The sequence below is a fragment of the Lolium perenne genome, chromosome 2 (genome assembly GCF_019359855.2).
Source record: "Lolium perenne isolate Kyuss_39 chromosome 2, Kyuss_2.0, whole genome shotgun sequence".
Classification (NCBI taxonomy): Eukaryota; Viridiplantae; Streptophyta; class Magnoliopsida; order Poales; family Poaceae; genus Lolium; species Lolium perenne.
The window spans coordinates 113,484,388-113,497,881 of NC_067245.2; the positions used below are offsets into that span (position 1 = coordinate 113,484,388).

At 43.6% G+C, this 13,494-nt stretch overlaps 2 protein-coding genes across 2 annotated transcripts; both read left to right on the plus strand.

Annotated features, from left to right (window-relative positions):
- The first annotated feature begins 1,726 nt into the window (after positions 1-1,726).
- On the plus strand, positions 1,727-2,824 carry LOC127330213 (clathrin light chain 3-like). The gene is made up of 2 exons (XM_051356496.2): positions 1,727-2,448; positions 2,617-2,824. Exons 1-2 carry the CDS (start codon positions 2,027-2,029, stop codon positions 2,822-2,824), a joined length of 630 nt encoding a protein of 209 aa, XP_051212456.1. The 5' UTR covers positions 1,727-2,026.
- On the plus strand, positions 2,767-3,641 carry LOC127328834 (clathrin light chain 3-like). The gene has a single exon (XM_051355406.2). The coding sequence runs from the start codon at positions 2,847-2,849 to the stop codon at positions 3,378-3,380; it is 534 nt and encodes a 177-aa protein (XP_051211366.2). The 5' UTR covers positions 2,767-2,846; the 3' UTR covers positions 3,381-3,641.
- Positions 3,642-13,494: the final 9,853 nt, after the last annotated feature.

A 13,494-nucleotide genomic window follows, 5' to 3' on the forward strand; every position in this document is an offset into this window, starting at 1 on the left:
GATGAAATCAAGATCGATGATCAAGCCACTAGGTTGGGGAGGAACCTCCCTTCTGGAAGAAGTGATACATTCATATCATCGGCATGTACAATAGAAACCTCCAAATGTTGAGGAGATCTAACCCTAAAAAGTGAATCTGACCATATTGGGAAAAATTAAATCGTTATGTGCATGTATGGACATGTAGGTCTGCTAATCAAATATCACACGAACAAAAAGAGATGAAATTATACGGTCAAACCCCATCTTAACCGTCTAAATCGGCAAAAAAAATTGTACAAATCTTTCGTGCATGCAACGATTATGGACGAAAGTAAGCTTGGTAACACAGATGTACGCATTTCCAAGTGGCTTGGAGTGGTTTGAGAGCTTACAACCATTGATAAACCTCGAGGAGCACTAAGTGAAGCAGAGAAAAATGTGTCGGCATCCGAATCGATGAACTCCTCCCGGCCGAGGGCTTCGAGTGCCTCCTATTCCATTGTCGCAACAATGTTCTTCGATCTACCAGCAGCAGTGGAACCGCCGACAGTGAGAGGAGGGAGAGAAGAGGAGCGGAGAGGGCGGGTGAGAAAAGGGAGTGGGATGCGAGAGAGCGGTGAGACAATTTATGGCACGCCTTATCGATGCGTACCATCTTATCTCCTTTTTTCTCCACATGTGCAAGCTTTTTCACACGTTGCGCTCGTCAGCGCCTGCCCGCCGAGAATGCACGAATCGACCATACCTGGGGAGCAAAGTTTTGAGCCACTTTAAGAACCGTGTGATCCACACATGCAGAACGCCGTGGCAAACCAACCGTCCCAAACTTGGCCCAACGCATGCCTTAAAAAACATTGCAAGGAACCAAACTCACCCTAGATTGTTCTCGGTGCACTCATCTCTCACATAGACTTGGAAATCCTGGCCCTCACCCAGATGGCTACGTGCTTCCGACGCTATACACCATGTTCTCAATGCACAACAGGACGAGGATCAACACATCTATGTCCAACTGTCAAGCATGAAGGTCTCGTGGTTTGTGGCATGTTCTGGCATGTAGAGAGGCGGCATGTGGAGAGCGCTTCAACCATGCTTATACATCTCCGCTGTTGACGCTGGCAACACCAAAAATGACTTTGCACTTTATGATGAGTCTTTCACATCAGTGATAAATCCCAGTACCATTCTCCATTGCGCAAGAGGGTTCTGAACCATTACCATAGTGCCGATGTCTACTAGTGAATGATGCTCTATGGTTCTATAGAACAATTTTCAAGAATCGTCGGTAGATAGGGTTCTGAGGATTTGACATAGAGGCCATTTGGGCAAGCTGAGGAATAGATGAGGAGGGAAGCCTACCATTCTCTCCCCATGCATGGACAATGAGAGGACTCTCCATGGCCGGCGATGTTGGGAGCCCCCTTACCCGGAGACAAAGCCTCGGTTGCCACACATGTCAGACATTGTCCTTTCCATAGTGGGTCCAACAACAAATGGGAGGTGAAATAACAATTTTGCCCCTGCTAGCGAGCTAAACTAGGGGGAAACCATTGCACCACCCAGTCCAATTTCAACACGCACATAGCACCACGTACACATGGTTGCTGAGGAGCAGGCCCACCATTTATTGGGATGGTACCAGAAAGCCACACGAACAACCAGTATCAGTTCAACTATTTAATCAAACGGCGCCGGATCAAGCATGGCCTGAGAGTCTCCATGGTCCAATGTCCATTCCCTGCAAGAACGTTTCTTCTAGATGTGCTTTATTGCGTATTTCTGTAATGTGACAATATTTTTTCTGAAACTGTACAATAGGTTTCCCTACTGCATTTTTTTTTATATTTTCATGAAACAGTGATGTACAGAGAGTGCGAGAACTCGTTAACTGACGGTATTACCGCGCTAACGCAAGGTCAAAGAGGGGGAAAACATGCCACGAAACTCGGGCACGAGCTCTCTCTACTTGCTCCACGCGACCTCGCTTCCATTCTTGTCGGATAAAAAACCTCAAGAGATCCGCTGAACCACCACGTACCCTACCATGTCGTCCTTCGACTCCGTCACGGCAGTTGCCGGCGACGACGACCCGCTGATGTCACAGACTCCCTTCGATCCTACCGTCGATATCCCCGGCGTCTACAATGCCGACGACAGTGGGGGACATACCTTGCATCGCGGCCACCGCTTCGCCACGTCCTACTCGTCCTTCGGCACCGCCCTCTCCGAGGACGACCTTGCCGGGATCGCGGGCGACGGTGGGTACGGCGGCTACGGCATGCCGCCGGACTCGAATGGCGCCGGCTACGGGTACATCGGTGTCGAGGAAGTGATGGGCGTGCATCACGGTGGCATTAGTGCCGGTTTCCACGGTGGTGGCATTGTTGACGACGTGTTCGTCGGGGCTGTCCTGCCGCCGCCAGAGGCCATGCGAGAGGAGGGCATCCTCCGGCGTGAGTGGCGTCGGTGAGTGCTATGAATAATCTCTTCTTATATCTGTTCGACGATCCATGCAATAGATCGCAATGTAGGCAGATCTGTCTCGTGCATATTCGTGATCGCCTAATTTTCTTCAGTGTCTGAACCGAGCTGAAGATTTCAAGTTGAGAACGGCTTGCTGGCTTCATCTTGCAGGCAGAACAGGTTGACGCTGGAGGAGAAAGAGCGCAAGGAGAAAGAGCGGCGCAGCGAGATCATCGCAGAGGCCGATGAGTTCAAAAAATCTTTCCTCGAGAAGCGCAAGATGAACTGCCAGAACAAACGGACACAGAACAGAGACAGGGAGAAGGCAAGCATGCAGTTCACAGTTCACACTGACTGCACACATTTATCTTCTTATTAAGTTAGGCTGAGTGTTCATTCACATGATCGAAATCAAATGCAAATCATGTATGTATCAGCTGTTCTTGGCGAACCAAGAAAAATTCCACAAGGAGGCGGACAAGCAGTACTGGAAGGCGATTGCGGAGCTGGTCCCTCACGAGATCCCGGGGCTGGAGAAGAGGGGCGCCGCCAGAAAGAAAAAGGAGCTGGAGAAGAATCCCAACATCGTGGTGGTGCAGGGGCCAAAGCCGGGCAAGCCCACTGATCTCTCCCGGATGCGCCAAGCCCTCATGAAGCTCAAGCAGAACCCGCCGACGCACATGGTGCCGCCGCTGCCCCCGCCGGCGAAGGAGGATGCCAAGAAAGACGGCGATGCCAAGAAGGATGGCGGCAAAGACGCAAAGGAGGTGGAGCAGAAGAAGGACGGCAAGCAGGCAGCTGGAGAGGGTGAGAAGAAGGGCGCGGCCGATGGCGAAAATCCTACAATAGGTGGCAAGGCAGCCGCAGCCCCTCCGGCGGCAACAGAGAGTACGGCGGATAAAGTACCTGAGCAACCGACGCCGGCGAAGAAGTGACCGCGATGCTGGTTAGTAGTGCCTGCCTGGAACTGAAATAAATTCTTGCTAGGAACAGTGGTTCTGTACTCCCACAACTGCGCTCATTCGCTCCGAAACATTCTCTTCTGAGGGATTGTTTTGCTTCAGTCAGTTTGTTTTTGTTTCATATGTTTTTCTTAGCTCAAGGTTTTTGTTGCTAAATGTGGATACTGCACACTGCCACATAGAAGGCTCGTGTGATGAGTGTGCCTCCATTCGGGAACTGTTTCATATGTTATGCGTCGGTCCTTCACATAAATTTTCATGATTTGGACTGGGAGCTTCCCCAGGGAAAATGTCAATGTGAAGTGGTTAATTAAGACCCGTGGTTATTATAGTTCCAGTAAGTTCTTGATCCTGTGAGGATCAGCGATAACTCTTGTCATCCAGTACGAAAATACAAGTTTGAAATGTCCAAATTACACTTCCAGCCTTTCTTGATTAGCGACATGTGTTTAGTTATGCAATACAAGACCAACAAGAAAAAAATCCAGATTGAAAAAGAGCTTGATAGTTTACTTGAGCAGGAGGAGATTTACTGGCGTCAACGATCAAAAATAAACTGGTTGAAAGAAGGAGACTCAAACACGAAATTTTTCCATAAAAAGGCAACTTGGAGAAAAAAGAAGAATAGAATTGATCGGCTCCAGAGACAGGATGGATCGATGACTGAAAATAAAGAAGAAATGGAGGGTATGGCTACAAAAAATTTCAAAGAACTCTATACAGCTGTTCAACATGTGCAGCCGAGAGCCATTTTAGATCTAGTACAGCCACAAATCACACATCATATGAATGAGGGCTTATGCGTAGCTTTTTCAGATGATGAAATAAGCAATGCACTGTTTCAAATCGGCCCTCTAAAAGCTCCAGGAAAAGACGGCTTCCCAGCTAGGTTCTACCAACGCCATTGGGGAGTCTTCAAAGATGATATTATTGCAGCAATTAAGGAATTCTTTCTGAGTGGTAAGATGCCTGAAGGAATAAATGATACGATCATTGTCTTAATTCCGAAAAAGAAAAATCCAGTTTGCTTACGAGACTTTAGACCCATTAGCTTGTGTAATGTAATATACAAGGTGATATCTAAATGTTTAGTCAATCGGCTGAGACCGATGCTACAGGAGATAATATCCCCTAATCAGAGTGCCTTTATTCCAAGCAGATTAATAACGGATAATGCGCTTATTGCTTTTGAGTGTATCCATTCTTTGCAGAAGAGCTCGGATAGGAAAGGAAAATTTGGTGCTTACAAGCTTGACCTGGCTAAAGCCTGCGACAGAGTAGATTGGAATTATCTTGAAGGAATTCTTGAAAAGCTTGGTTTTGCTAGACAGTGGATTAAGTGGGTGATGACTTGTATTAAAACAGTACAATATTCAGTTCGCTTCAATGGGGAAATTCTGGAAAGTTTTAGACCATCAAGAGGCCTTCGCCAAGGTGACCTGCTATCACCTTATCTATTTCTCTTCGTGGCAGATGGCCTATCTAGGCTGCTTCAAGAAGAGATTGATAAATGACAGATTAGAGACCTTAAAGTGTGCAGACGTAGTCCTGGAATATCGCATCTGCTCTTTGCAGATGACAGCCTATTGTTCTTTGAAGCTAATGTGGACCAAGCAAACAAAATTAAAATGGTTCTAAATAAGTATGAGGAAGCTACAGGACAATTGTTGAGCCCTAGAAAATGTTCACTTTTACTAGGGAATAAGTGTACAGTGGAAGAAGGAAATGAGGTAGCTTCAATCCTTGACATTCAAACAGTTGGCTTTGAAGAAAAATACTTGGGTCTGCCAGTGCCGGAGGGCCGGATGAAAGATGGAAAATTTCAGCCTATCAAGGGAACAATAATGAAGAAATTTTCAGATTATGCAGAAAAATACTCTTCCAGTGGTGCAAAAGATGTTCTAATTAAAGCAGTGATTCAAGCAATCCCAACTTACCCTATGAGTGTGTTCCAATTCTCGGCAGGTTTTTGCGAAGAGCTCATGAAGCTAATTAGAGATTTTTGGTGGGTAGATGAGAATGAAAGACGCAAAATGCACTGGATGAGCTGGAACAAATTAACAAAAAGAAAAGGACAGGGTGGAATGGGGTTCCGAGACCTGCACCTTTTCAACCAGGCATTACTCGCAAAACAGGCCTGGCGCCTTATTGCGTTTCCAAATAGCCTCTGTGCCAGACTCCTCAAGGCAAAATGTTATCCTTCGGGTGAACTCACAGATACAGCTTTCATTACCAACCCCTCTCCATGTTGGCAGGGTATTATGCATGGCTAGAATTGCTAAAAAAGGGCATTGTCTGGCGTATTGGAAATGGAAAAAGGTAAGGATTTGGAGAGACAATTGGGTTCCAAGAGGTGACATGAAAATCACAAACAATGTGAACAATTCAAGAGTAAGGAAGGTGAAACACTTGATTAATCAAGATGACCACTCATGGAATGAAGGCAAGGTTAGACACATCTTTTCTACTTATGATGCTGAGGAAATTCTTAAAATTATGCTGCCCAATTATGAAGCGGAAGATTGAATTTCTTGGATACCTGAACGACATGGCTTATTCACTGTCCGTAATGCTTATAACCTGGCACTGGACCTACGCAACACAACCCCTCCTAATTCAAGTAGGAACACAAATTGTAGCAAGTTCTTGTTTTTGGGCCCAAACCCTTGAACCCGCTTGAGTTGTTTCTCTTGATGTTGTCTTCCTTGGCCTTGGATGGATCAACCCAAAAGGTTTTTGCATGGAATGACATGTGATCATTGTAGTGGTATTCCAAGTCATCTGGATAGGTGATACGCGTACAACACACGTCCGTTGGGAACCCCAAGAGGAAGGTGTGATGCGTACAGCGGCAAGTTTTCCATCAGTAAGAAACCAAGGTTTATCGAACCAGTAGGAGCCAAGAAGCACGTTGAAGGTTGATGGTGGCGGAGTGTAGTGCGGCGCAACACCAGGGATTCCGGCGCCAACGTGGAACCTGCACAACACAACCAAAATACTTTGCCCCAACGAAACAGTGAGGTTGTCAATCTCACCGGCTTGCTGTAACAAAGGATTAGACGTATAGTGTGGATGATGATGTTTGCAGAAAACAGTAAGAACGAGAATTGCAGTAGATTGTATTCGATGTAAAAGAATGGACCGGTGTCCACAGTTCACTAGTGGTGTCTCTCCCATAAGAAATAGCATGTTGGGTGAACAAATTACAGTTGGGCAGTTGACAAATAAAGATGGCATGACAATGCACATACATGTTATGATGAGTAGTGTGAGATTTAATTGGGCATTACGACAAAATACATAGACCGCTTTCCAGCATGCATCTATGCCTAAAAAGTCCACCTTCAGGTTATTGATGACCCGCAAGTATAGGGGATCGCAACAGTCTTCGCGGGAAGTAAAACCCAATTTATTGATTCGACACAAGGGGAGACAAAGAATACTTGAAAGCCTTAACATCGGAGTTGTCAATTCAGCTGCACCTGGAAACAGACTTGCTCGCAAGAGTTTATCAGTAGTAACAGTTTTATAGCAGTAGCAGTAGTGAAATAACAGTAGTAGAGTAACAAAGACAGCAGTAGTGATTATAGTAAACAGCAGGATTAAAATACTGTAGGCACAGGGATGGATGACGGGCGTTGCATGGATGAGAGAAACTCATGTAACAATCAAGCAGGGCATTTGCATATAATAATAAAACGGTGTCCAAGTACAAAGCAATCAATAGGCATGTGTTCCGTATATAGTCGTACGTGCTCGCAATGAGAAACTTGCACAACATCTTTTGTCCTACCAGCCGGTGGCAGCCGGGCCTCTAGGGAATCTACTGGATATTAAGGTACTCCTTTTAATAAAGTATCGGAGCAAAGCATTAACACTCCGTGAACACATGTGATCCTCACATCACTGACATCCCCTCCGGTTTTCCCGATTTCTGTCACTTCGGGGCCTCGGGTTCCGGACAGCAACATGTGTATAAAACTTGCAGGTAAGATCATAAAACAATGCATATCATGATGAATCAATAACATGTTCAGATCTGAGATCATGGCACTCGGGCCCTAGTGACAAGCATTAAGCATAAGAAGTTGCAACAATATCATCAAAGTACCAATTACGGACACTAGGCACTATGCCCTAACAATCTTATGCTATTACATGACCAATCTCATCCAATCCCTACCATCCCCTTCAGCCTACAGCGGGGGAATTACTCACACATGGATGGGGGAAACATTGCTGGTCGATGGAGAGGCGTCGGTGGTGATGATGGCGATGATCTCCTCTAATTCCCCGTCCCGGCGGAGTGCCAGAACGGAGTTTCTGGTCCCGAGATGGAGTTTCGCGACGGTGGCGGCGTACTGGGAGGTTTCTGGCGACTTCGACTTCTCGTCTCGCGTTTTTAGATCGAAACCCTTAAGTAGTCCAGTGGAGGGCGTCGGAGGCCAGCCGAGGAGGCCACACAGTAGGGCGGCGCCCCCCCCTCCTGGGCCGCGCCGGCCTAGTGTGTGGGGGCCTCGGGCCTCCACCTGGCTTGCCCTTCTGGCTCCGTAATTCTTCTAGAAAAATAAGACCTTCGACATAAATTCCGGGGATTTTCCTGAAAGTTGGATTTCTGCACAAAAGCGAGACACCAGAGCAATTCTGCTGAAAACAGCGTTAGTCTGCGTTAGTTGTATCCAAAACACACAAATTAGAGGCAAAACAATAGCAAAAGTGTTCGGGAAAGTAGATACGTTTTGAACGTATCAACTCCCCCCAAGCTTAGCTTATTGCTTGTCCTCAAGCAATTCAGTTAACAACTGAGTGCGATAAAAGAACTTTCATGAACACATTTGTTCATATGATGTAAATATTCTCATGATATGGACAAGTACTTAGGCAATTCATAATAAGATACATGCAAATAAGATTATCTAATAGCTATGTCAATCATGGAAAGGTACCAACAAATTAATAACAAGCATCATGAATCATGCCTATCAGCAGGATTGCAATGTTCATAAAAGAGTATGATAAAGTGGTATCTCGCTTGCCCGTATTTGATCAGCAAAACATAAATGCTCAGGCACCTCTGAAGTTCATAGAAATACTAGAAATAAAGATTGTCAAAGATAAAAGCATCAAAGTTATACCACAGTCAATCATATTTTGGGACAAGCATATTATCTTGGAGATATGCCCAAGAGGCAATAATAAAAAGGTTATTATAATACATCTTTGTGTTTATGATAATGTTTACATACCATGGTATAATTGTATTAACTGAAACATTGATACATGTGTGTTATGTGAACAACAAAGAGTCCCTAGTATGCCTCTTAACTAGCTTGTTGATTAATGGATGATTAGTTTCATAATCATGAACATTGGATGTTATTAATAACAAGGTTATATCATTGTATGAATGATATAATGGACACACCCAATTAAGCGTAGCATAAGATCACGTCATTAAGTTATTTGCTATAAGCTTTCAATACATAGTTACCTAGTCCTTATGACCATGAGATCATATAAATCACTTGTACCGGAAAGGTACTTTGATTACATCAAACGCCACTGCGTAAATGAGTGGTTATAAAGGTGGGATTAAGTATCCGGAAAGTATGAGTTGAGGCATATGGATCAACAGTGGGATTTGTCCATCCCGATGACGGATAGATATACTCTGGGCCCTCTCGGTGGAATGTCGTCTAATAGCTTGCAAGCATATAAATGGTTCATAAGAGACCACATACCACGGTACGAGTAAAGAGTACTTGTCATGAGACGAGGTTGAACGAGGTATAGAGATACCGATGATCAAACCTCGGACAAGTAAAATACCGAGTGACAAAGGGAATTGGTATCGTATGTGAATGGTTCATTCGATCACTAAAGTCATCGTTGAATATGTGGGAGCCATTATGGATCTCCAGATCCCGCTATTGGTTATTGGTCGGAGAGAGTTCTCAACCATGTCTACATAGTTCGCGAACCGTAGGGTGACACACTTAAGGTTTGATGTCGTTTAAATAGATATGGAATATGGAATGGAGTTCGAAGTTTTGTTCGGAGTCTCGGATGGGATCCAGGACATCACGAGGAGTTCCGGAATGATCCGGAGAATAAGATTCATATATAGGAAGTCACTTTCCAAGTTTGGAAATGATCCGGTGAATTTATGGAAGGTGGTTTCTAGAATTATCCGGAATAAATCACTATGGAAGGAGGAGTCCCGGAGGGACTCCACAAACCCTAACCAGCCAACCAAGTGGGAGGGGTGGACTCCACCTCCTTGGCCGGCCAAGAAAAGGGGGAAGGGGAGAGTCCCTGTCCCTCTAGGTTTCGTCCATAAGGCAGTTTTTCTGTTGGGGTCTTATTCGAAGACTTTGGGCAAACCCTTGGGGTTCCACCTATATAATGAGGAGGAGAGGGAGGGGCAGCCCATGGCTTGGCCGCACCACCCCTGCCCCCTTGAGGCCGGCGCCCATAGCCCCCTCTCCCCAAACCCTAGCCTCCCCTCCTCCACATACAAACTCCCGCAGCACATAGGCGAAGCCCTGCCGGAGTTCTCCACCACCACCGTCACCACGCCGTCGTGCTGCCGGGATTCCGAGGAGGATCTACTACTTCCGCTGCCCGCTGGAACGGGGAGAAGGACGTCGTCTTCATCAACACCGAACGTGTGACCGAGTACGGAGGTGCTACCCGATCGTGGCACCGTGATCAAGATCTTCTACGCGCTTTTGCAAGCGGCAAGTGATCGTCTACCGCAGCAATAAGAGCCTACTCTTATAGGCTTTGGAAATCTTCAAGGGTGAGTCTTGATCATCCCCTCGTTGCTCCCGTCTTCTAGATTGCATCTTGGCTTGGATTGCGTTCTCGCGGTAGGAAAATTTTTGTTTTCTATGCAACGAATCCCTACAGTGGTATCAGAGCCGTGTCTATGCATAGATGGTTGCACGAGTAGAACACAATGGTTTTGTGGGCGTTGATGCTTATGTTGTCTTTAGTTCGAGTACTTTGCATCTTTGTGGCATGGTGGGATGAAGCGGCTCGGGCTAACTTTACATGACCGCGTTCATGAGACTTGCTCCACGTTCGACATGCAACTTGTATTGCATAAGTGGCTTTGCGGGTGTCTGTCTCTCCCACCATAGTGAAGATTCAATTTACTCTTTCTATTGACAACACTAGTATCACCGTTGTGGTTCATGTTCGTAGGTAGATTAGATCTTACTCGAAAACCCTAAACCATGTAAAATATGCAAACCAAATTAGGGACGTCTAACTTGTTTTTGCAGGGTTTGGTGATGTGATATGGCCATGATGTGATGATGAATATGTATGAGACGATCATTATTGTATTGTGGCAACCGGCAGGAGCCTGATGGTTGTCTTTAAATTTCATGTTGAGTAGTATTTCAAAGTAGTTGTAATAGTTGCTACATGAGGTGAACAACCATGAAGACGGCGCCATGGACCTTGACGCTACACCGACGATGATGGAGATCATGCCCATTGATGATGGAGATCATGTCCGTGCTTTGGAGATGAAGATCGAAGGCGCAAAGACAAAAGGGCCATATCATATCACATATGAATTGCATGTGATGTTAATCCTTTATGCATCTTATTTTGCTTAGAACGCGGCGGTAGCATTATAAGATGATCCCTCACATTAATATCAAGATAATAAAGTGTTCTCCCCTCATATGCACCGTTGCCAAAGTTCGTCGTTTCAAAGCATCTCGTGACGATCGGATGTGATAGATTCAACGTTCATATACAACGGGTGTAAGCCATGTTGCACACGCGGAATACTTGGGTTTGCTTGACGAGCCTAGCATGTACAGACATGGCCTCGGGACAATGGAAACCGAAAGGTTGAACACGAGTCATATGGATGATATGATCAACATGTTGATGTTCACCATTGAAGCTACATCATCTCACGTGATGATCGGTTTTTGGTGTAGTGGATTTGGATCGTGTACCACTTAACAACTATGAGGGATGTTGTATTAAGTGGGAGTTCATTAGTAATTAGATTAAAACATGAACTAATTATCATAAACATAGTCTGAGTAGTATTTTGAATTAATTTTTGTAGTATTGGCATCCGCTTTCTACCATGCGCTAGTCTTGTTATTGAGATAGAAATACTGTTAAAATCTGACAAGAAACTTTACGGATTGGTACCGTATTGTTAAAGAATCAAGAATTGATTAAGTTCTATTGCAAACTTTTAGTAAACCTCACATTGTTGATTCAAAGAACTATGGTTTCAATTAGTACCTAAAGTTATCTTGTCTCCGTGAAACTTGAAAGTTCAAATATGTTTGAAAAGTAAGGAGCTGAAAATTTAGTTTTCAGAAATAATCAAGGTATGAGATATATGTGATATCTAAGACCTTATTGCAAGATGATAGAATATAATTTGGTGAGACTACATAAACTCATAAGTTTTATGGGAATGTACGAAGGTTGAAGACGCAAGGCGTCCCAATCCTCCAACTATTGGGGCACTAACGATATTCGCATATCCATGAAGTGATCGTCCTTAGTATGCATCGTTGCTAAGACTCTTCGTTTTGAAGCATCATGTGATGATCGGGTGTGATAGATTCTACGTGTGCATACAACGGGTGCAAGCCAGATTTGCACATGCGAATACCAAGGTTAAAACTTTACGAGCCTAGCATGTACAGACAAGGTCTCGGAAAGTCGTCATGATATGATGGATAAAATTATGAGTGAAATTGTTGATCATATTACAAAGTTACTAATAGTGAAATCTGAAACACTTGTCATATGATGATCAACTTAAAGTAAGAACCTCAAGGTTATTGGTATTTGACCAACAAACCTAGAAGTTAATAATGTTAAAGTGTTTTTCTGAATAATGAGGAAAGCTAAAAGAGAAACTGCAAAAGATATTTTGGCAAAAAGAAAAGAAAAGACTAGAAAGTCTAGCTCAGGTGTATATAAATGATATACATGTTATGGTTGTATTCCTAGTTAAGTCACACTATGAAATTCTTGGGTATTAGTACTATATTGGTTGGTATGAAGTGTCATACAAAACAACGCAACACAAGAATACAATGGCCAAGTGACTGACAAGGAATATGATAGGAATGCACGTCTGGAACAGAATAAAGTGTTATTATGTTCGTCGTTAAGCATTCTATCTAGCCCTTAGAATTTATAATAAAGAACTTAATAATTGTTATTTTGCTCTAGTCAAATGAAAACAATAAGTTGTTCAAATTATGACATTACTCCATGTACGATGGATAAGTTATTATAAATCTTAATGGTGAAACACACATATATAACACTGCCGCTAAAATGCCATAAGGCAAATGATTTGAATTCCACTTATTTGTGGAACCGCCATTTAGGTCATGTTAGAAAGGAACGCATGAAGGAACTCCATGCAAATGGATTTTTGGAGTCATTTGATTTTTGAATCGTTTGGCGCTTGCAAAATCTTTTCTAAAAGTAATGACTAAAATACCGTTCATAGGCCAAGAGTTGAACGGACAACTAACTTAGTAAAAACATACATGATGATGTATGTGGTTCACTGGACATAGTTGTGTGCGGGAGATTCTTCTACTTCATGAAAACTTCAAACAACGAATTGAGTATATATATGTGGATATATTCGATAAGGAAGAATTTTGAAACATTTGAATAAGATTCAAATAAATTTCAGCATGAAGTGGAAATCATCGTAATAGAAAAGTCAAATATCTATGATTGGATCATAGTGGAAATATTTGAATTACTAGTTTTAGCGAACATCTAAGAGAGTTATGAAATTGTTCTACAACTCACGTTTCTTGGAGTATCATAGTGATGATGAAGTATCCGAGAGATGTATCCAAACCTTGTTGGGTCAATGATGAGATAAAATATTAATGCCATTATATTTTTGTGGATTATGCTTTAGAGACTACCACTTTTACACTGAATAGAGCATCATCATGATCCGTTGAAATGACACCATACAAGTTATGGTATGGGTATAAACCATAATAGTCTTTTCTTTAAATTTTGGTCTAAGAGTTTACAACCAAAATCGGATGAATGT